General features: G+C 44.1%; 1 protein-coding gene across 1 annotated transcript; it reads right to left on the minus strand.

Annotated features, from left to right (window-relative positions):
- Window positions 1-607: 607 nt before the first annotated feature.
- Window positions 608-22949, minus strand: LOC311112840 (carboxypeptidase Z-like). The gene is made up of 13 exons (XM_084155971.1): window positions 22926-22949; window positions 22539-22706; window positions 21524-21556; window positions 20478-20695; window positions 20237-20393; window positions 16133-16354; window positions 15688-15917; window positions 14722-14883; window positions 10732-10890; window positions 10251-10389; window positions 2207-2346; window positions 1981-2080; window positions 608-1719 (listed from the first exon to the last, which is right to left on the minus strand). The coding sequence occupies exons 2-13, from the start codon at window positions 22642-22644 to the stop codon at window positions 1367-1369; spliced, it is 2019 nt and encodes a 672-aa protein (XP_084012097.1). The 5' UTR covers window positions 22645-22706; window positions 22926-22949; the 3' UTR covers window positions 608-1366.
- Between the last annotated feature and the right edge of the window lie 1742 nt (window positions 22950-24691).

Genomic DNA, 24691 nt, shown 5'->3' on the forward strand with positions numbered 1-24691 from the left:
TGACTGAACATTTTGTTTCAGATCAATTCATATCTAGGTAAAATGTAAGACAAATACTGAAGATAACAACTAGATCCACAAGAGTAAATTGATGCTGAGCGCTATGTGAAATGACATACTTTCTAGTTCATAAAGCATGGTTGACTGGTACCACAGACTGGCATATCACTGCCTCTGGTTCTACTTGAACAGATGCTATACGTGGTCATGTGGTAGAGAGGGGGGGATGCAGTATGGGGTTGGCTGGGGTGGTTGTCTTGCCTGGGATGGCAGTTCAGTTGAACATGTAACATAGGCGACAACAAGTGGAATTACGCTGCCCTCTTATGGCCATTTCTGTTTCATTATATATTTTAAAGAGACTGGTCCCATTTACTACCATGTAAACACGTTTTAGGGACACTTATTGTAAAATGGAACTGGGACAGTCACTGTCTGAGAATGATATACTTTATAGTATTATAAGAATTCAACTTTTAAACTTACCTCATTTTGGAAGATTTAAAGGGAGGTCAAATATAACTGAAGATAATGTGTTAACATTGTGTCTCACTTTGATGTAACATACAAAGAGCCAATAGTAGCAATAGTTAACAATGAATGTTATTAAATCATGTTTTATTATAAACACTTATAAATATGTGCGGGTGGAGAGCCAAAAGGTTTGAGCCTTTTAACCTTCCTGTGTTGCATTATGGTCATAAAGTGAAGCAGTATAACAGGGTAAAAGCTTGAGAATAGGGGCTACCTTTAGGAGAAAACACTTTACATTAACTATGCCTTATTAAGCTTAGATATAGCTATCATGAACAACTTGATGGCCAGCCAACTAGCTATTTCCTCTTTTGCTTCAGTTATGAAAAGTTTGAAGCAACGGATAATAATGGTAACGTTAAAATGTGTCACTTTTATGATAGCATTATGTAAATCATATTAAACTCAAATAGTAGCCTGTCTTTGATCCTGTAATGCAGTGTTCTCAACTCTGGTCCCCGAGTAACCCCAGGGTTGCACATTTTTTATTCAAGCCCTATACAGGCACACGTGATACAACTAATTATCAAGCCCTTGATTAATTGAATTATAATAATAATAATAATAATAATAAGCCATTTAGCAGACGCTTTTATCCAAAGCGACTTACAGTCATGTGTGCATACATTTTTAGATATGGGTGGTCCCGGGGATCGAACCCACTACCCTGGTGTTACAAGCGCCAGGGTACTGTGTGCTATTATTGAGTTGTAACAGACATGTGCAACCCTTGATGGTACTCGGGGACCGGAGTTGAGAAAGGGGGCTATAGGACGAACGGGAACCATAGAAATAGCCATAAAATATTATATTTTATTGGAGGGGAGGAGCTCTAATCAATTCTGAGAAGCCAGGTGGGGGCGGATCCGTGGGCGCGGCTAAAGTAGCTCCACCACCACGGTTTCTCCTGCCTCTCCTCTCTATTCTGGTTCTGCTCACTAATGGCATAGCGCTCAAACTGGTTGTAGGGGTCAAAGCGCTCATAGGTCCCCATGGACGGGATGTTATAGTCCTCCTCTATGTCAGGCTTCACCACAGCCTTCTGCAGAACAAAGTCCACCCGGCCTGCTTTCTGCATGCGTGCCGGGAGGTGGATCTTCTTCATGGCTCTGGTGTAGCCTGGTGCAGAGGCAGTCAGGATGTGGATGCCAGCAGTTAGCAGGCGCCAGTAGTCTCCGTTTTCAGCTAGAAAGAGAGGAGGAATGGAGGGAGAGAAGGTCTTTTGACTCAATAGGTTACACACAGCCTGACATCTCAAATAGGACGTGACTATTATTTTACACAATTAAAATGGGATCTCTTAGAGCTTTAGTATTATAGAAAATGAAACTACTTGAGACTAAAATCCTCAAAGCTATGTATTCATCTAATAACTACCGCTTAGATTCCCAAAGCATTCAATGAAAATGACCAATCGCAATCTGTAAGGCTGACTATAGATATTACCTGTTGTGATGTCATGCCTTATTCCTCTGACAGATATCCTTGCGCCTTTGATTCCATTCCCATCCGCATCCTTTACTATTCCCTTTATTCCACGGTGGACCTGAGAAACATTGAGAAGCAGGGTTAGTGGAAAAGTCATCTCAGATTTGTGAAAAGGAGTGATTGAAAACAGAAGGGTTGGTTGGGGGATGTTTTGGAATGAATTGCTGGCTTTAAGGTCTCTCACCGACTCCATGAATGTGAGCAGAGCCTCTTTGTTGTCCTGCCAGCCTGTGTATAACTCCTCCTCAGCTGGGAATTTATCACAGCCCAACTCCACTGTCACTTCCAAACAGTTAGTGTGGAGGTAGTTGAAGTCCTGCATACCTGGCCACATGACAAGAGGAAATACGTACCAGTGAAAGAAACTACAAACTCACCATTGCCATAATCCATTCATGTAGAAAGACAATAACTAGAAGCACCACCAGGTGGCATTCATACTTCATAATACAACTTGCTTAGTAAATTCCGGTTGTCACTGAGCCTTCATCAGCTATTTTAATCTAATGTTATAAATTAACTTCAACAGTCCTAGACTGTTTTTGATTTGACCATGTTTTTTAAAGTAAATGTCCACTGAAAATCTAACTTATAAAAGTTAATTTTCTGTTAACTCATACCCAAATAATGTTGTTGACTCATCTTACACTCCTATATGCTATTTGTGGCCAAAGCATAAAGTGGAGAAAAAAAACCACAAAGAAAACCCCTCAAATGTTTGCAATTTTCTCATAGAGGATGACGTCATGCTCCTGAGATTAGTTTTTTTTGGAAGGAAAACTTTTCCATTCAGCGAAGCTGTGAAACCTATTGTTATTATTATAATTGTTTTCCTTGATATGGTCAAATAACTCAAGCATAGATTGGTAACTTTTTTTGTAATTTGGCACACAGAAACTTGAGGCCATAAGTAACTTGGTCAGACATAATGGCACCGATTGTCCTATAAGTGGCGCTGTTATAAGCAGTCTCACTTAAACCCTCATATCTGTCGCCCCGTTTGACCTAGAGACTTGAAACGTTGTATGTAGGCGTCTTTCCTGATGCTGAACAAATTTGTATCAAGGACCCATAAAGTCTGTCAGTACAGATTTTGGAAAACCTTTGAAAAACGTATCATGAACCATAAGTCCAAATAACACCACATGTGTTATGCAGTAGGCCCATGGTACATCTCTTAATTTAGTTTGAGAAAAGCTAAGGCATTGGTTAAGAGATGGCTGAGTTATTGATAAATCAGGAAATCAGATTTTATGCGTCCATTTAAATCCTTTTAAAATCCACTTCACAATGGCTTATCAACTTGCAACTTTTTAGGGTCATCAAAGATATTACCATGATGAACCATGTTAGATTGGCATTGATATCTTAAAGAATAAGGAAACTATTAATAATTAACTTCTTTGACTATGTAACGCTAATGCTTAAAATACACTGAATAAAAATAGAAACGCAACTATGCAACAATTTCAAAGATTTTACTGAGTTACAGTTCATATAAGGAAATCATTCAATTGGGCCCTAATCTATGGATTTCACATGACTGGGAATACAGATATGCATCTGTTGGTGGTCACAGATTCTTTTTTTTTTAAGGTAGGGGCGTGGATCAGAAAACCAGTCAGTATCTGGTGTGACCACCATTTGTCTCATTCAGGGCGACACATCTTCATATAGAATTGATCAGGCTGTTGATTGTGGCCTGTGGAATATTGTCCCACTACTCTTCAATGGCTGTGCAAAGTTGCTAGATATTAAAGGGAACATGCCGTCGTACACGTCGATCCAGAGCATCCCAAACATGCTCAATGGGTGACATGTCTGGTGAGTACGCAGGCCATGGAAGAACTGGGAAATGTTCAGCTTCCAGGAATTATGTGCAGATCCTTGCAACATGGGGCCATGCATTATCATGATGAAACATTTTGTGCTTATGGAACATTTCGGGGATCTTTTATTTCAGCTCATGAATCATGAGACCAACACTTTACATGTTGAGTTTATATTTTTGTTCAGCATAAAAAAAGAAAAAGAAGAGAAAATCTCAAATCTAAAAGTCAGATTCACTCCAAATTTGGTCTTTGGACTCATAACAGTAGTCCCTAAAGAGTTTGAGAAAATAATGTTGATGCATTCAAAAATGGCCACACAATACCAGTAGATGCATATGAGCACATATGCTAATGTACTAAAATATTTGGAATGTCTTATTTTGAGAAAATCTGATTTTACGTGTCCATTTAAACCACTGTAAATCTACTCCACAGTGGCCTATCAACTTGAAACTCGCTATCATGGATGTAAGACACTGAATATGGTATTGATATCGCAAAAAATTAAGGAAAGTATTAACAACTCACTCCAGATTTTGTATTTAGACTCATTACATCAGTCTTTAATGGTTTTGAGAAAGAATGGTTGCTGCATTCAAATATGGCTACACTGTACCTATAGATGCACAGTAGCACATACTTTTTAGCATTAGCAAATTATGCTAATACAAAAAATTACACAAACAAAAAATATTCTCATGAATCATAAGTAATAGGGATGTAACGATTCACCGATATGCATCGGTCCCGGTTCAAATGTTTAATCCCGGTTCAAATGTTTAAGATACAAGTGCTTCGGTCCGCGGGAGCCCAAACCGATCCAAACGGTAAGAAAATCGATTAAAATGCTACGAAACATTATCCTGAAAATACCGCTAATCTGCTGTGACTGAATTGATGCGTCCTATCCTTCAGCCTATCAAACTTATATGAATTTAACTGTGTATGAGATTGATCTACAAGTCAGATAACAACTGTGCGCACAGTGCGGGAGACGCAGCTGTTCGTGCCAACGAGAGGTAGGCTTACCCTATCTCTGTTCTAATATTCATAGGCTACATCTGCTACTTCAGCATTCAGATGTTTATAAAACGGATTTCGCAATATGAAATCATAGGCTTTATTAATTGAGGGACAACCAATGTAATTTGCTGTGTCATTGTTACCAAATGCACTGTAGAAAATTGTGGACACAACTCATCTTGAGTGGACACAACTCACATCTTGCTGATTGCACATCTAACTAAATATTTACATATTACTAGCTCAAAACATTTTAATCTGCTATATGACAAGTTAATCAGTGGGTGATGAGGATTTCAGATAAAAAGTAGGGGGACTGTCACGATCGTCTTCAAAAGGAGTGGACCAAGGCGCAGCGTGTGAAATGAACATGACTTTATTATAATAAAGTATCTAAATTACAAACAAAACACGACTCGTGAAGTCCACGGTTACACTGACCGCATAAGGAACAAAAACCCACAACCCCAAGGTGAAAACACACAGTATAAATATGGCTCCCAATCAGAGACAACGAGCCAACAGCTGACACTCGTTACCTCTGATTGGGAGTCACTCCTTCAAACAAAGAAATACAACCCAACAGAAATACCAACATAGAAATACACCCAATGAATGAACACACCCTGGCTCAACATACAGAGTCCCGGAGCCAGAGCGTGACAGTACCCCCCCCTAAAGGCGCGGACTGCGACCGCGCCTCAATACGGGCTAAACAAGGGAGGGCTGGGCGGGCATACCTCCTCGGCGGTGGCTCTGGCTCCGGCCTTGATCCCCACCTCCTCTCCAACCCCCCAAAGTACCCCTGGTCCTGTCTAGCCCCGCTGGCCGGAGCCGGACTGACGACACGCGCCCCTGGCTTGGTGCGTGGAGGACGAACGGGCCTTACCAGGCTGACGACGCGCACCACTGCCTTGGCGCGGGGAGCAGGAATGGGCCGGACCGGGCTGACGAAGCGCACCCCTGACTTGGTGCGGAGAGCGGGACCGGGCCGGACAGGGCTGACGAAACGCACCACAGACTTGGTGCGGGGAGCAGGAATGGGCCGGACAGGGCTGACGACACGCACCACAGACTTGGTGCGGGGAGCAGGAACGGGCCGGACAGGGCTGACGAAACGCACCACAGACTTGGTGCGGGGAGCAGGACTGGGCCGGACAGGGCTGACGAAACGCACCACAGACTTGGTGCGGGGAGCAGGAACGGGCCGGACTGGGCTGTCGACGCACACCGTAGACTTGGTGCGTGGAGCAGGAACAGGCCGGGCAGGGCTGTCGACGCACACCGTAGACTTGGTGCGGGGAGCAGGACTGGGCTGGACAGGGCTGTCGACGCACACCGTAGACTTGGTGCGTGGAGCAGGAACAGGCCGGGCAGGGCTGTCGACGCACACCGTAGACTTGGTGCGGGGAGCAGGACTGGGCTGGACAGGGCTGTCGACGCACACCGGAGACTTGGTGCGTAGAGCAGGAACAGGCCGGGCAGGGCTGTCGACGCACACCGTAGACTTGGTGCGTGGAGCAGGAACAGGCCGGGCAGGGCTGTCGACGCACACCGTAGACTTGGTGCGGGGAGCAGGACTGGGCTGGACAGGGCTGTCGACGCACACCGGAGACTTGGTGCGTAGAGCAGGAACAGGCCGGGCAGGGCTGTCGACGCACACCGTAGACTTGGTGCGTGGAGCAGGAACAGGCCGGGCAGGGCTGTCGACGCACACCGTAGACTTGGTGCGTGGAGCAGGGACAGGCCGAACCGGGCTATGGAGACGGATAGGAGACCTGGAGTGAAGAGCTGCCACAACCCGTCCTGGCTGAATGCCTACCTTCACACACTCTGTGTGAGGCATCAGCACAGGACGTACAGGGCTGTGTACCCGTACTGGCATAACAGCACGTGACACTGGCACAGGATATCCGGGACCGAGGAGAGGCACTGGAGGCCGCGAGCGCTGAGCCGGCACACTCCGTCCTGGCTGCATGCCCACCTTCGCACAACACGTGCGGGGTGCTCGCACAGGACGTACCGGACTATGCCGGACCACTCGCGGCACAGTGCGCATCTCCGCACTCCGCGGAACCTGCCCAGTCTCATGCTGCCATGCCTGAGTACGGGGAGTTGGCTCTGCTCTCCATCCAGGCTCCGCCAACCTGCCTTCTGGCCCCCAAACCCCGGTGGCCTTCTCTCCTCTTCTCCTATTACGCCCTGTGGCAGCCTCCTGCTGCCCAGTCGCCCATGCCGTGTGCCCCCCCCTAAAAAATCCTTGGGGGTGCCTCTCGTCCGTCCGACGATGGCACTGCTGACGCCGCTGCTCCTCTCCTGCCTGGGTCTCCCCCTTCATAGCCCTCCGGTACCGGACGGCCTCCTCCTCGGTGATCTGCCCCCAACCGAGGAGGACATCCACCAGAGTCACCTCCTGCGTGTGTTCCTGGACCCGCTGCTTGGTCGTTGTATGGTGGGTTTTTCTGTCACGATCGTCTTCAAAAGGAGTGGACCAAGGCGCAGCGTGTGAAATGAACATGACTTTATTATAATAAAGTATCTAAATTACAAACAAAACACGACTCGTGAAGTCCACGGTTACACTGACCGCATAAGGAACAAAAACCCACAACCCCAAGGTGAAAACAGACAGTATAAATATGGCTCCCAATCAGAGACAACGAGCCAACAGCTGACACTCGTTACCTCTGATTGGGAGTCACTCCTTCAAACAAAGAAATACAACCCAACAGAAATACCAACATAGAAATACACCCAATGAATGAACACACCCTGGCTCAACATACAGAGTCCCGGATATCCTGCGCCAGTGTCACGTGCTGTTATGCCAGTACGGGTACACAGCCCTGTACGTCCTGTGCTGATGCCTCACACAGAGTGTGTGAAGGTAGGCATTCAGCCAGGACGGGTTGTGGCAGCTCTTCACTCCAGGTCTCCTATCCGTCTCCATAGCCCGGTTCGGCCTGTCCCTGCTCCACGCACCAAGTCTACGGTGTGCGTCGACAGCCCTGCCCGGCCTGTTCCTGCTCCACGCACCAAGTCTACGGTGTGCGTCGACAGCCCTGCCCGGCCTGTTCCTGCTCTACGCACCAAGTCTCCGGTGTGCGTCGACAGCCCTGTCCAGCCCAGTCCTGCTCCCCGCACCAAGTCTACGGTGTGCGTCGACAGCCCTGCCCGGCCTGTTCCTGCTCCACGCACCAAGTCTACGGTGTGCGTCGACAGCCCTGCCCGGCCTGTTCCTGCTCTACGCACCAAGTCTCCGGTGTGCGTCGACAGCCCTGTCCAGCCCAGTCCTGCTCCCCGCACCAAGTCTACGGTGTGCGTCGACAGCCCTGCCCGGCCTGTTCCTGCTCCACGCACCAAGTCTACGGTGTGCGTCGACAGCCCTGTCCAGCCCAGTCCTGCTCCCCGCACCAAGTCTACGGTGTGCGTCGACAGCCCTGCCCGGCCTGTTCCTGCTCCACGCACCAAGTCTACGGTGTGCGTCGACAGCCCAGTCCGGCCCGTTCCTGCTCCCCGCACCAAGTCTGTGGTGCGTTTCGTCAGCCCTGTCCGGCCCAGTCCTGCTCCCCGCACCAAGTCTGTGGTGCGTTTCGTCAGCCCTGTCCGGCCCGTTCCTGCTCCCCGCACCAAGTCTGTGGTGCGTGTCGTCAGCCCTGTCCGGCCCATTCCTGCTCCCCGCACCAAGTCTGTGGTGCGTTTCGTCAGCCCTGTCCGGCCCGGTCCCGCTCTCCGCACCAAGTCAGGGGTGCGCTTCGTCAGCCCGGTCCGGCCCATTCCTGCTCCCCGCGCCAAGGCAGTGGTGCGCGTCGTCAGCCTGGTAAGGCCCGTTCGTCCTCCACGCACCAAGCCAGGGGCGCGTGTCGTCAGTCCGGCTCCGGCCAGCGGGGCTAGACAGGACCAGGGGTACTTTGGGGGGTTGGAGAGGAGGTGGGGATCAAGGCCGGAGCCAGAGCCACCGCCGAGGAGGTATGCCCGCCCAGCCCTCCCTTGTTTAGCCCGTATTGAGGCGCGGTCGCAGTCCGCGCCTTTAGGGGGGGGTACTGTCACGCTCTGGCTCCGGGACTCTGTATGTTGAGCCAGGGTGTGTTCATTCATTGGGTGTATTTCTATGTTGGTATTTCTGTTGGGTTGTATTTCTTTGTTTGAAGGAGTGACTCCCAATCAGAGGTAACGAGTGTCAGCTGTTGGCTCGTTGTCTCTGATTGGGAGCCATATTTATACTGTGTGTTTTCACCTTGGGGTTGTGGGTTTTTGTTCCTTATGCGGTCAGTGTAACCGTGGACTTCACGAGTCGTGTTTTGTTTGTAATTTAGATACTTTATTATAATAAAGTCATGTTCATTTCACACGCTGCGCCTTGGTCCACTCCTTTTGAAGACGATCGTGACAGGGACAAAAACATAAATAGCCCACCCTTATCTGAAAGTGGTAGATGCTCAGTCTGCCCTATGGCTCAGCTCAGTCCCTACACACACACAAATCGTATCGAACCGAATCGCATCGATTCGTTCCACTAATCAAACTGAATTGCACCGAATCGATTAAAACTAAAAGTATCGTTCCTGTATCGTATCGGAGCACATGTATCTAGATACGTAACAAATCATGCTTGTAAGGAGAGATGCATTTCCCTAATAGATATACTCAATGAATTAGCCTCTGATGAATTTCAGAATTATTAGTTGCTGCATTCAAAGTCGGCCACGCTACACCACTAAATGGCACCATATCACACCAGGGATATAAGAACTGAAGTGATGGACATGGAGCCGTGTAATTTGGTATGTAAACCTTATGTATATGTCCTTAGAAGCTGTGTGGATATAAGATATAAAGTCACTGCAACCTTAGATGGCTGCACCAGACCAGTTGGTGGCACTATTGATGTCATTGGCACCAGTGGCACCATAGGATACTAGAGCAATAACTATTGATCAAGTGGACTTTGTCTCATGCAAATGAATGCTAGGTATAAATTATGCAAACAAAACAATGTGAAATATCATGAAAATAAGCTTAAAATATTCAACAAATCTTAATATTAGTCAAATTGACCCCAGAATTATATATAAACTCAATACATTAAGTAATTACTTTAAGAATGAATACCTTCTGCATTTCAACCTACAGCACTATACTAAACTTAACTTGCGTCATCCTTGTGGTATTGAGAGATAAACATGGTACTGCTTTCACTGATTGCACATAAAGGAAGATAGTTCCTACATGATGGTGTGCTTGCTATGTTATCCAACTGATCTTCTGTCCTTTCTGTCATCCTGTGAACCCCGTTCATTGCTGCTCGCAGCTATATTTATAGGACATGTTTAATAGAAATCTGGAAACACTGGACAGTTACTTTAAACTTACCACCTGCGAAGCTGTACCACTTTGCTCCATTAATGATGCCGTCCTGGCCGATGCTGCCAAAGTTCCCACACCTTTCAGAGTTATTTCCTGACATGGTGGCATGGGCATCTGCATATGTTCTCGCTATCTGCTTGAATACCTGCAGCAAAAAATAAAACATATGTCTTTGTCATTCATAAGAAAGATAATGGCTAGTTCTGTTTACTGTTAAATAGATTTGTTATGCTAGTTTGATTTGTTAGCAGCTAAGATACATTTTTCACTTCCTTTACATGTCTGTTATATGACTGCAAAGGAAATCTCCCCCCAACATTTTTTTTTCTCAAGGATGTGGTAATGAATAATCATAAATGCAGAGCATGAACAATCAATTGGTCAGCTCTCTGTAATAGACACACTTCAGGTCATAGAGTGCTGTGCATTCTGGAGAGTACTGTCCATGTTTGAGTGGAGAGTGCATGTTGCTGTCAGTCCTGCTTACCTGTTCGTCTGGCGTGGGGGAGAACATCTTCTCCTCTAGTGGGTGTTTGGAGAGGTCGTAGGGATAGGACACCACCAGCTCCCCTCCGTGGAAGTTAGCTGAGAGCACAAAGGGAACGGACCTGATCCACTTCATGACTGCGTATGTCTCTGGAGCTACCTGTATTATATAACACTCATACAGACAGGCTAATAAATCATACGTCACCATCTTCAGCTGGTCATATCACAACAAAAAATGATGATGGCATGACAACAGGAAATGATTGGTGAAGCTCAAAGCTCAATTAAATATCTTGATATCAAATATTGACGATACATCAATAAGGACACACAAACTTGATTTACTATTTAACGGATGCCCCGCTTCACGTTTCTTTTAAAATATGTATAATTATTTTGCACATTTATGCAATAGTGTGCAACTGCAGCCCGCTATTCGGGGTGTTCCTGCATGCCGCCCCTCAAGCATCCCATTGGTTCCTTCATGAACACCCCCCATCGAGCATCCAATTGGGTCCTGCATGAATGCCCCCTCCCCCGCTCCCACGAGCACGACATCTTCATGCCTCCCACCTGCTGTGTACCGGACTAGCTGGCTAAGCTAGCACACAGTGTACTTCGCTCACTCCTGCCGAACACCTGCCGTCACCGTTGTTAATAGACCTGCGGAAAAACAGTGCCCAACAGGCAGGGACGAGGGACACTGTCTACCGGTGTACAGCTAGCTAGCTACCATTGTCACCCCCACCCCTTCTTCTGTGGGGTTTATCGGCGGCTGGCATCCAACGTTATTGTGCATTAACGCCACCTACTGTACTGGAGCGCGCCCACCTCCCACCTGTCCTTGCTTAAAATGTGACCAATAGAAGTATAAAGAGGGGTTCCTGCAGATGCAGGAATGCCCACATGCAGGAATGCCCCAAATTGCAGGCCACAATTGCACCATTCTCAATTTATGCAGTGCTTTGGTCTTATACTGTAATGCACTGTCTGCTCTACCTTGAGGATTTCCCAAGCTGATACGTGAGAATCAAAGACCAAACCACTTCAGATCACACGATTGTTATGTTCGGGCCTCTGATTGGACAGTGACACACATGCTCAGGACCTGTATGTGCAGATGTTTCATTTCTCTGACATGCCAGCATAGCTGAGGCCGGCGCAAATTCCTACTATTTATGTGTCCAGGTTAAACGTGGTGGGGCATCTCGTTGTAAACAAACAGTCGGTTAAATTCATGGTTAATGCATCATTTTCTGACCTTTTAGAAGCAATTAATAACCTAAACAATGTCATCATCGAACCGAACGACTGGCCAGAGATCAGGGCATTCCTCAGCAAAGACCCAGTGCAAGCTGATAGTATTTTTGAAAACCAAATTGAATTCAAAATGAGTGATGACATCTAAGTGTGTCAGCTGTATGGTGATTTGCGATTCATAACCTACAGTTAATAATAATATGCCATTTAGCAGACGCTTTTATCCAAAGCGACTTACAGTCATGCGTGCATACATTTTTTTTTTGTGTATGGGTGGTCCCGGGGATCGAACCCACTACCTTGGCGTTACAAGCGCCGTGCTCTACCAGCTGAGCTACAGAGGACCACAGACAACACCAAGGCCGACAGACAACACCAAGACGGAATGTGTTTGAAGTTATCATGCGCCCCGAGAACAGCCCGCATATCCTGAAAAATGCATCGCCAGTGGCACGCACACACTTCGCGCAGATCAGGACCTCCACAATGATGTGGTCGACTGTCTCCAAGGTGGGGTTTTTTCCTGGCAGCCGGATGAGTCAATTGAAGGAGGATGCCATGAGTGAATTGACTGTATAGGCATACTGGCCTCAAATTTAATAAAGCTTGCTCTGTAATGGAATGATGCTTCTAATTGCGCATTTTAAATACAAAAATGATTCTGTAGATTATACGATAGATAGGCTATACTCTATGGCCGGATTGAAAGTAACTTTTTCCAAAGCTACATTCATTTGACAGACCTAACTTGAATGATTGTCCCTCTTTCTTCAAATTAAAGGCCTAGTCTATTAATATTTTGTTAAAGCCTATAGGCCTAGAGCTTGCATAGGTGCGTAGGACAATGTGGTAAAGTACTAATTTATTCCTTCTCCACTATTTTTGAAAAACCCTCTCACTTGGTATCAATTGGGGTAATTTGTTTTTTTGTTTTGTTTTTTTTGCCTCACTTTTCTAGAAAATAAATCAGTTAAACAGTAAATTGACTTTGTCCGGCCTAATGCTAAAATACACGTAAAGCATTTGTCATTTGATATTTGACATGTGTTCATATCCAGTAGCATAAACACCACACAATCAATGCAAACATGCATATACAGTGGGGGAAAAAGTATTTAGTCAGCCACCAATTGTGCAAGTTCTCCCACTTAAAAAGATGAGAGAGGCCTGTAATTTTCATCATAGGTACACGTCAACTATGACAGACAAAATGAGATTTTTTTTCTCCAGAAAATCACATTGTAGGATTTTTAATGAATTTATTTGCAAATTATGGTGGAAAATAAGTATTTGGTCAATAACAAAAGTTTCTCAATACTTTGTTATATACCCTTTGTTGGCAATGACACAGGTCAAACGTTTTCTGTAAGTCTTCACAAGGTTTTCACACACTGTTGCTGGTATTTTGGCCCATTCCTCCATGCAGATCTCCTCTAGAGCAGTGATGTTTTGGGGCTGTCGCTGGGCAACACAGACTTTCAACTCCCTCCAAAGATTTTCTATGGGGTTGAGATCTGGAGACTGGCTAGGCCACTCCAGGACCTTGAAATGCTTCTTACGAAGCCACTCCTTCGTTGCCCGGGCGGTGTGTTTGGGATCATTGTCATGCTGAAAGACCCAGCCACGTTTCATCTTCAATGCCCTTGCTGATGGAAGGAGGTTTTCACTCAAAATCTCACAATACATGGCCCCATTCATTCTTTCCTTTACACGGATCAGTCGTCCTGGTCCCTTTGCAGAAAAACAGCCCCAAAGCATGATGTTTCCACCCCCATGCTTCACAGTAGGTATGGTGTTCTTTGGATGCAACTCAGCATTCTTTGTCCTCCAAACACGACGAGTTGAGTTTTTACCAAAAAGTTCTATTTTGGTTTCATCTGACCATATGACATTCTCCCAATCCTCTTCTGGATCATCCAAATGCACTCTAGCAAACTTCAGACGGGCCTGGACATGTACTGGCTTAAGCAGGGGGACACGTCTAGCACTGCAGGATTTGAGTCCCTGGCGGTGTAGTGTGTTACTGATGGTAGGCTTTGTTACTTTGGTCCCAGCTCTCTGCAGGTCATTCACTAGGTCCCCCCCGTGTGGTTCTGGGATTTTTGCTCACCGTTCTTGTGATCATTTTGACCCCACTGGGTGAGATCTTGCGTGGAGCCCCAGATCGAGGGAGATTATGAGTGGTCTTGTATGTCTTCCATTTCCTAATAATTGCTCCCACAGTTGATTTCTTCAAATCAAGCTGCTTACCTATTGCAGATTCAGTCTTCCCAGCCTGGTGCAGGTCTACAATTTTGTTTATGGTGTCCTATGACAGCTCTTTGGTCTTGGCCATAGTGGAGTTTGGAGTGTGACTGTTTGAGGTTGTGGACAGGTGTCTTTTATACTGATAACAAGTTCAAACAGGTGCCATTAATACAGGTAACGAGTGGAGGACAGAGGAGGCTCTTAAAGAAGAAGTTACAGGTCTGTGAGAGCCAGAAATCTTGCTTGTTTGTAGGTGACCAAATACTTATTTTCCACCATAATTTGCATATAAATTCATTAAAAATCCTACAATGTGATTTTCTGGAGAAAAACATTCTCAATTTGTCTGTCATAGTTGACGTGTACCTATGATGAAAATTACAGGCCTCTCTCATCTTTTTAAGTGAGAGAACTTGCACAATTGGTGGCTGACTAAATACTTTTTTTCCCCACTGTAAATGGATAGGAATTCATACTGTACCTTATCAAACCAGTAAGCGTCTGGGATTGGGATGTGGTCGCTACGGAAATGCCGGTGTCTGCGGCGGCTGTAGGCGACAGAGGTCAGGTCAGGGAAGTTCCTGTTCAGGTCAATGTTCTGGGCGTTACCTCGACCCAGGGTCCAGCTGTGGTAGTTCTGAGCCTGTAGAGTTTCATACAGTGGATAGTATACTGTTAGTATTGAGCAGTGAATATTGTATTATTGATATTTGATTGGTGTTGTCGCCTAACGTGAGGCTGCTGAGGGGAAGACAGCTCATAATAATGGCCGGAACGGAGCTAATGGAATGGCATCAAACACATGGATACCATTCCACTTATTCTGCTCCTGTAAGGTTCTGTATTTATTTTCTTAGTCAACCTTGTGTTCTTGAACGTAGCCCTGTTTCTTTGTGTTCTTGAACGTAGCCCTGTCTTTCATTTTTGTTCATTGATTTTACCTGTGTTAGTTACTCACCTGGTCTCATCAGCTCCTTATTTAGTTCAGGTCATTCTGTTTGTGCCTTGTGAGGTATTGTTCGTTTTGACTCTACTAAGCCTTTTCCTAGCTCGTTTGTGAGAACCAGTTATAGTCTTCAGTCCTAGTTTTGATTCACCTGCCTGTTTGCCTACCTGTGTATGACCATTGCCTGCCTGTGACCACGATTCCTGCCTTCTGCGAAGGCGAAATAAACACATGCCGCGCTCTGTGCGTGAATCTACACGTTTTACTCCCTGAGTATTCATTACAGCTCCAGCCATTACCACGAGCCTGGCCTCCCCAATTAAGGTGCCACCAACCTCCTGTGGTGTTGAATAAACGTAACATTCCGACCTGCCGTTGAATTCTGGTAAAAACCTGGTAGAATGTGTGTATACTTTCAAACCCAATAAGTCTTCCATGTTGATTCACCATCATGTTGGAATTACGTTCAAATAACATGGCAACAACATTGATTCAACCAACCTCCTCATTCTCGGGGTCGTTGGTGCCCTGGACCTCAGCAGCAGCCAGCTCATAGCCGTCAGGGTTCATGGAGGGCAGGATGTGGATACGCGTGGTGTTGATCAGGGTCTGGACGCGTTGGTTCCCCAGCAGGTACTCTGAACACAGGTACTGGGTCAGATAGATCAACAGCTGGCGACCCAGCACCTCGTTCCCGTGCATGTTGCCTATGTACTTCATCTCCGGTTCAACTGTTGATATGAGGCAACAGGATAGGGACTTATATTACATTTATTCTACCAGAAAGTCCCTTGAGATGAATTATCTGTTTTTCAAGGGAAACCTGGCCAAGACTGCAGCTTACAGTCAAGTGCAACAATCAGAAAATACACACTCTCTCTGGTTGAACTCTGAGCCCAGTACTCTCTCTCACTGTACTGTATATTTGAGGACAATTTGTACTCACGTAATTCATGTACTCCAGGGTTGTTTGAGAACTCAATCACTAGCAGGTCTTTGCCCTCCACACTGCGGCCGATGCTGTAGGTTGTGGCGATTTCGGGGCATCGCGCTGCAGTCTTCTTCAGGATGCTGTTCATCTGGGCGTTAGACTGATAGCTGAACTGGATGATAGTATGAGTCTCCTCAGGGGTATTACCTATACTGGCCTGGGCTTCTTCCTGTGTTACTATGATAAAGACGAGATGGTGACATTTTATAATAATGGCATATTCGTTAAAGTTATTATAAAGTGTAGCCAAACATGTAAAGATCAATAGTGTTCCAAGCCAGTTATGACACTTTTGAATTAACTAGCAAGCTTGACTTGAGTCAATGTCATAGAAAAGTTAACATTTGAAAGCATAACCATGCTTCAATAAACCGCCTAACTTAAATAACTTTGATGGATATCAGAATACCATTTTACTACATACGGCCTTAGTCTTTCATCTCATGCTGAGTAGAGCCCTGTAAAATGTCAGGACACTGAGGAATTAGAGAAAGTGGAAAGTCTACATTCTGGCCCCGGTCTGCACTTCTATATAAATGTGCTCATTTAGGCAAATGTGCCAGACCTAAAAGGTAAGCAACCAATCAAAGTTGAGACATAAGACCAAAGACATCAGTTCAAAAGAAATATCAGCATGGAAATAATTATAAAGCTTAGTAGGGTTGCCAGACATCAGCTTGTGTTTCAGTTAGAATCTAAGATCCGTTTGGAAACAGATTTCATACTACACTAAAAGCTGTTATGCTAAATTTGGTACCACCATCTGTGTGCATATCTATAACCATATCATATTGTATATATAATATGTAAATTCATATCTATGATATATTTCAGGGAAATGGCTATATGAACATTCAACTGTTATTTTGTCGGTATAGGATACTGTAGCACCTGTTTATGGCAGCAAAGAGCAGCTGTAGAGATAAACAGAGAGAGTACAAAGGAAGAGAGAGCAATCACACAGCTGGAGTGTGTGTCGGTTGCAGACACAGAGAGAAACAAACTGTACTGAACTCAAGTTAGACTGATCACTTCTCTGCGTGAACATGATATACTGCAGTTGTCTATCACCTATCAGTGTGAATTCATAGATTTGTTCAAAAGGACACAGTATATCTTGTGCGAGTGAAGATATGAATGGCAGATACGTTAACAGCATTGCCTGCGGATATAAAGTGACATCATTTGTATGTGTTCCCATATGGCTCACACATGATGTTATTGAAGTTGTCAAATCTCTAACATCTTGCTTATGGGTTCTTTTTGAGGGCTTTGTATAGTTGCTACAAATATAGATCCTTTCTAGGTCACAAAAGCCTACGTGTCACGACTTCCTCCAAAGCTGCCTCCTCTCCTGGTTCGGGCAGGCTTCGGCGTTCGTCGTCACTGGCCTTCTAGCCACTGCCGCTCCTCATCTCATCATTCCATTTGTTTTGTCTTGTTTATTACACACACATGGTTCATATCCCCTCATCAGTACTTGTATAAGTGTTCCCTCTGCCCCCTTGTCCTTGTGTGTGATTGTTTACTGTGAGGAGAGTGTAGCTCGGTTGAGCTCTGTGTATTTTGTATTGCCAGGGTTTTTCCCCCGTGTGCCTGTTTAGTTCCAGTGCACCTGTTTTGCGCACTGGATTGTTTGATGCATTTCTGCGTAACTCTGTATTCCAGAATAAATTCTGTGTTCTGTGATTTACCCTCATGCGCCTGACTCCTTCAAATCACCCATCACACTATGTGGGGGCAGCTGCACAAAAATATAAAAAACAATGGCATGGAACTATATTTAACTATACATTTTTGCTATATTCCTTTCAAAAAGGCTACTTGTATTAATTTTAACACAGAAATGGATTACCCATCCACAGTTTTCTTAATCCTGTGAAGTAATTTTTGAATCACCCATTTAGTAGCCTACAGTGCATTCGGAAAGTATTCAGACCCCTTGACATTTTCCAAATTTTATTACGTTACAGCCTTCTTCTAAAATGGATTACATTTGTTTTTTTCCCTCATCAATCTACACATAATGACGAAGCAAAAACAGGTTTTTAGAAACTGATAAAAAACGGAAATACCACATTTACATAAGTATTCAGACCCTTTACTTTGTTGAAGCACCTTTGGCAGCGATTACAGCCTTGTTCTTGGGTATGATGCTACAAGCTTGGCACACCTGTATTTGGGGAGTTTCTCCCATTCTTCTCTGCAGATCCTCTCAAGCTCTGTCAGGTTGGATGGGAGCGTCGCTGCACAGCTATTTTCAGGTCTCTCCAGAGATGTTCGATCGGGTTCAACTCCGGGCTCTGGCTGGGCCACTCAAGTACATTCAGAGACTTGTCCAGAAGCCACTCCTGCGTTGTCTTGGCTGTGTGCTTAGGGTTGTTGTCCTGTTGGAAGGTGTACCTTCGCCCAGTCTGAGGTCCTGAGGGATCTGGAGCAGGTTTTCATCAAGGATCTCTCTGTACTTTGCTCCATTCATCTTTCCCTTGATCCTGACTAGTTTCCCAGTCCCTGCCGCTGAAAAACATCCCCACAGCATGATGCTGCCACCACCATGCTTCACCATAGGGATGGTACCAGGCTTTCTCCAGATGTGACGCATGGCATTCAGGTCAAAGAGTTCAATCTTGGTTTCATCAGACCAGAGAATCTTGTTTCTCATGGTCTGAGAATCTTTTAGGTGCCTTTTGGCAAACTCCATGCGGGCTGTCATGTGCCTTTTACTGAGGACTGGCTTCCGTCTGGCCACTCTACCATAAAGGCCCAATTGGTGGAGTGCTGCAGAGATGGTTGTCCTTCTGGAAGGTTCTCCCATCTCCACTGAGGAACTCTGGAGCTCTGTCAGAGTGACCATCGGGTTCTTGGTCACCTCATTGACCAAGGCCCTTTTTCCCCTGATTGCTCAGTTTAGCCGGGCGGCCAGCTCTTGGAAGAATCTTGGTGGTTCCAAACTTCTTCCATTTAAGAATTATGGAGGCCCCTGTTTTCTTGGGGACCTTCAATGCTGCAGAAATGTTTTGGTACCCTTCCCCAGATCTGTTCCTCGACACAATCCTGTCTCGGAGCTCTACCGACAATTCCTTCGACCTCATGGCTTGGTTTTTGCTCTGACATGCACTGTCAACTGTGGGACCTTATATAGGCTGGTGTGTGCCTTTCCAAATCATGTCCAATTAATTGAATTTACCACAGCTGGACTCCAATCAAGTTGTAGAAACATCTCAAGGATGATCAATGGAAACAGGATGCACCTGAGCTCAATTTAGAGTATCATATCAAAGGGTCTGAATACTTACATAAATAAGGTATTTCTGTTTTTAATTTTTTATAAATTTGCTAGCATTTCTAAAAACCTATTTTCGCTTTGTCATTATGGGGTATTGTGTGTAGATTGATGAGGGGAAAAAATAAATGAATCTAAAGGGGAAGGGGTCTGAACACTTTCCGAATGTATGCTGTATGCTGTATGCTGTTGCATGCACTTTCTGGCCATGGGCATGGTTGTTCATGTGGCACTGATCAAAAGTTCTCATAAAAGGTCAGTGGCAAAGCAGTGAGAGCAAACAAGTTTGGTACTGTGTTAGACATCATTTTTACATGCAAATCTGATTGGATACATAGTTTGATTATTGAAATATCAGCCATCTAACTTCAACATTGCTTTTTTCTTTCTGAGGGCTAATCGAGGACATTTTCTGGGACAACTCGAGCCGGGGACAGGCCAATAAAAATTGGGGGACATCTGGTCACCTTACCACAAGGGCTCATGTGGCAACCTGGCGACCGTCATAAATCTGCGTAGCAATGGCCTTCTCAGTAGGCACTCCAAGGATGCTTCTGTTATTAGAGGGGGTTGGGGTGTTATTTTTCTTTAGATTGATATAATCTTGTAATAATATTGACACACAGTTGTACATTTTGCTCATGTGATTGTTTTATGTCTGAAAATATTATTTGAGTCCACATCCTACTGTACAGTACTTATTGTCATACTGTATTCACTATCATAGATTGATAGTCACTTTTATGATATGACACCAGTTAAACTGTGGTTGTTACCTCGTAGGCCCTCCAGTGGGTCGTAACAGCCCTCCTGGTCGCTGACAAAGAAGCGGTCACAGTCCAAGAAATAGGGCCAGGCCATCTTGATGCCCTCGAAGGCATGGCGACAGTTCTTCCTCACCACCTTGCAGGTACTCCTGCACGGCTTGAGCACCTTACATTATAAAAGAAAACATGACTTTAATGAAAGTTATGACATTATCCGGTGTTATTACGTTATCCTTTGTGAGCCACACACCTTCTGCTTCTCACAGCGAGGCACCAGTATTGAGCAGCCAAGCATGCGGATGTCTGGGGTGCACTCTCCACTGAGCAGGTTTTGGACCACACTGAGGAGGAGGTATTCGGGGCCCAGCTCGGCCTCCTCGCGGGTCCTGTGGCCCAGGATGTTGGGGAACATGGTGTGGGTGTAGGACATGTCGTCGCAGTAGTTCATCATGATGTCCACGCACTTGGCTGGGAGAGAGGCAACCAAGGAGCAGGTTCAGATAGATGGAAGAGATTCTGTATTATATGGTCACTGATCTGAATATAGACTCATAGCTTACCATGTTGAATCATTCACGCATAAAATACACATAGTACATCTGTAATATAACATTATTATGCAATGCTTCATAATACCATGTATTGTTTCATAATATTATGCAATCTTTGCAATTAACTTTGGTGGGACCTTTGGATGCTTTGTAATGTGGGTGGCAAAATATTTTTAGAACTATGAATTTGTTATAAATTATTTTCAGGTGGGCGTAGTGTCAACCTGCTTGCAAGATGTTTCATATTATCCGATATGTTCTCTCCATTGTAAAATCAGTATGTTTAGGGGTATTGGCCAGGTGTTTTTCTCTTGTATCTTTACATTTGTTCTCAGCTCATTTATTTAAGAAACATTGCTAAGATGTTCAGTAAGCAATCATCACTCATTTCCTTGACATGGAAATTGTACATAACCTGATATTAAATGGTCATATGTATATGCATGCAAGAATCCATCCCTTTGTCTAAAACGTTTTTATTATCTCATATATAGCTACCTCTCTGCAGTACCAAAAATGATCTAGTCCAAATATTTCTATTATGTCTGGAGATTAAAATGTGAATATTTCATATAGCTATTTATTATCCAAAAATACACTTGATAGCTCGGAGTTGCTTTAAGGCCATAATATCCATTTAATATCCCACTGCCCGCCTAAAGCCATAATAACCTTGTCAGTCAAACCTGTACACACATCACATTTACATGAGTTTTAAGGGTTTCTTGAGGAAAAAAATACATACGTTTTTCAGGTTCTGGTTCTTTGCAAAAACGACCTGAAAGACAAAGCATTGTTAGTTGCTTTCATACATTCAACACTAGATGGCAGAATCACATTTATCGCCACCGTTATTAGCGACTATTGTCTGTTTTTATGAACACTATCTGGCTTTACCATCTCTCCTCACAAATGTCTGCATGTCCAGCCTGGTCTCATACACTTGACGTAACATAATAAACATAAATTCCTTAGACACTCAAATTAGTATGATATGTTACGTTTGGTATGGTCACATAAGACAGATGGTTACTCTAGCATTTTAGCTAATTAGCAACTTTTCAGCTCTTTGCAACTACTTAGCATGTTAGCTAACCTTTCCCGTAACCCTAACCTTAACCCTTTTAGCTAACCCTTCCCCTAAGGCTAACTTTAACCATAACCCCTAGCCTAGATCATGTTAGCCAGCTAGCTAACTTTAGGCACGTAGCTAGAATTTGTAACATATCATACGTTTTTCAAATTCGTAACATATTGTACATTTACAAATTGTACATTGCAAACGAATTGCACTTTCTAACATATCATTCGAAATGGGTGATGGACATCCACAAATTAATACATACCATACGAAACTTAACATATCATACTAAATGGAGAGTCTCGGATTTACTTACAACATAATACGAAATGCTCTGAGACCAGGTTGGTCTGTCAGTAAAATCATATTCATTTTCTAAGTGATGAATATCTACCTCAATATTTCTATATAACTGTACAATTCTATCATTCTCTAAAGAAAAATAAGCATTTTATTTCGCACTCATTTAAGACACAGAGGTTACTTTTACTTTTGTTACTGTTGGCAGCTTGTGAATTAAAATAGGCTACAATAGTTTGCATGTCTATGTTTTAGATAAAATTCCTCACAACCATTGCCTTGTAGATAAAGACATTTCAGGAATAGCCTAAACACTATCACATCAGTCCTGTGAACAAAACACACCATGTGTGTTATCATAAAAAGCGGAGTACTTTACCCAGTAATTCGTCTCCAGGGTCGCAGCGCGGAGGGGCACACCAGATAACCGTTGCCAGTGCATTCAGAAAAACAATAGTCTTCATTTTCCTCCGCATAAATTCCATATTTTGTGATGTGCCACCTCAAGGCTACTGCACCTAATTACACGAAAACGTTGAGAGCTTCCCTAAAAAGTGAGTTTATTACAAGTATTACGGTCGAATATCAAATTACAGAGGGAAATGTTCCGGACAGAAGTGGAACAAGGCTGGAGTATGAGGATTGTGCCTGAAAACACCCTGCAAATAAACTTTCTGAAATACACCTGTTTCCAATTCCTATACTGTAAACAGTTCTGCTCACCCATTTCAACCATTTCCACCTATGTTAACATTTCATTTCTTACCTTAAAATGCATTTATTTATTGGCCATGTATGTGGACACTGGACAGTGCATATGCTCAATAAAATAAATAGAGCAGATACTTTTTGCTCGATGCATTTTTCCCGCCCTTCAGTCATCGCTCGAGCCAATCCTTTGAACGCTTTTAACCAATCAGCAATCAATCATATCAATCACAAATGTTGAATGGTGTATCCAGCCAGCCTCTAGCACCTGCAAAACAGCTGGTGATCATCAGCCAACATGAAATGCCAGATGGGCTTTAGATATGAGATATGCTTCTAAATGTCTCTGTTATGTTATCTCATATGGCCTGGTATCAAATGATGGTTGTTATTTGACAGCTTTATTGCAAATTTTTCACCAACATCTTTACTCACACAAGTAGGCTACAGCAAGTGCCTTTCATAATTAAATACTTTGTGTCTATACATCTAAAGAAACAAGTTCTGATAAAGCAACTATAAGAGCTAAACAGTCATACTGTATATTGAATTCTGGCACACACACAATAACGTGTTTAAAGCACTTACTTGACCATAACATTCTTCTGCTATAGCACATCTCTTTCATTTTAAGATCAAATAAATATTATCGTTTCTGATACAGTGCAAAATAGTTTGATAAAGATAACATCAGGTATTCATAAATATCCATATAAACATTTCCAGCAATCACTGGACATTTTATATGGATATTTGGCAAAATAAAGTTTTTTACACATCCATTTCAGTCAAAATTATCTTTATGTAGTACATTCAGTTACAACACGCTAATATCATAGTAAACATGATATTTGCCTTTGGCTCTTGTAACTAGTAGCTCTGAGAGAAATACAAAGTGCATTAATATCCAGTGATTGACATTAAGAAATTGTGAACAACTGCAGTAGTAGTCTAACCCAATGAGTCTAACACAGTCCATAGTTTACATAACATGGCCATCTATTTAGCAGTACTTGCCACCGCGAGTACCATTCATTGAAAAGGATACATTTTAACTTCAATAAATTGCTTGATGCCCGTGGAAATTGCACCAGTGTCGCAATGGCTACCAGCCAGCAGCTAGCTAAGCTTTCACATCCTCCCTATTGACCGTTGACAGTCCATAACCTTGTAAACTCGGACACCCAGAACTAACATCTTGCGTAATTGCGTCAAATGCTCCATGAAGTTCTGGGGGGGAGAAGTAATAGAAAATGTACGAACGAGACTAGCGAAGTCTCCACCCCTTTAAACGGAAACTCTAAACCATTTCATGCAAGTCCATGGGTCAAATGTCCCTTCCCCTACAGAAATGCTAAAGATGCAAAATAGTGATTCGTCCAAATGATCAGTGACGAAAAATCAGCGTACTGGAACAAAGTTCCTCGTTAGTCGTCGCATCCCACAGTCTGTCGACATATGCTACTAGCATTTATGTTATGTGCATCTGTCAACAAGATATTAATAACCTTCATAGCACGTCCCTGTGTTCTATATAGGTATCAACAGGTCTGTACATTTGGCTATGTCAGCTTCTTTATAAAGAGGTTTTTATGGTAGATAAGTGCCCACTAGCATACCTTGCTACTCAGCAGAGACAATAATTCAGTCTCTAATGGTGTGATCCATCCGTTTATGATTCGACCGAGCCCCTGGCTGATTCAATAACATTGATTAATTTGATTCTGGCTCTGTGCCAGCGTGTCGTGTGTGTGGGTCTGCCAGTGAACCATGGATCATTAAACGCATTTTTTTACCAATATCGCCTGAACAAATGTCCCGGAA

Source organism: Coregonus lavaretus (genome assembly GCF_964263955.1).
Source record: "Coregonus lavaretus genome assembly, chromosome: 39".
Classification (NCBI taxonomy): domain Eukaryota; kingdom Metazoa; phylum Chordata; class Actinopteri; order Salmoniformes; family Salmonidae; genus Coregonus; species Coregonus lavaretus.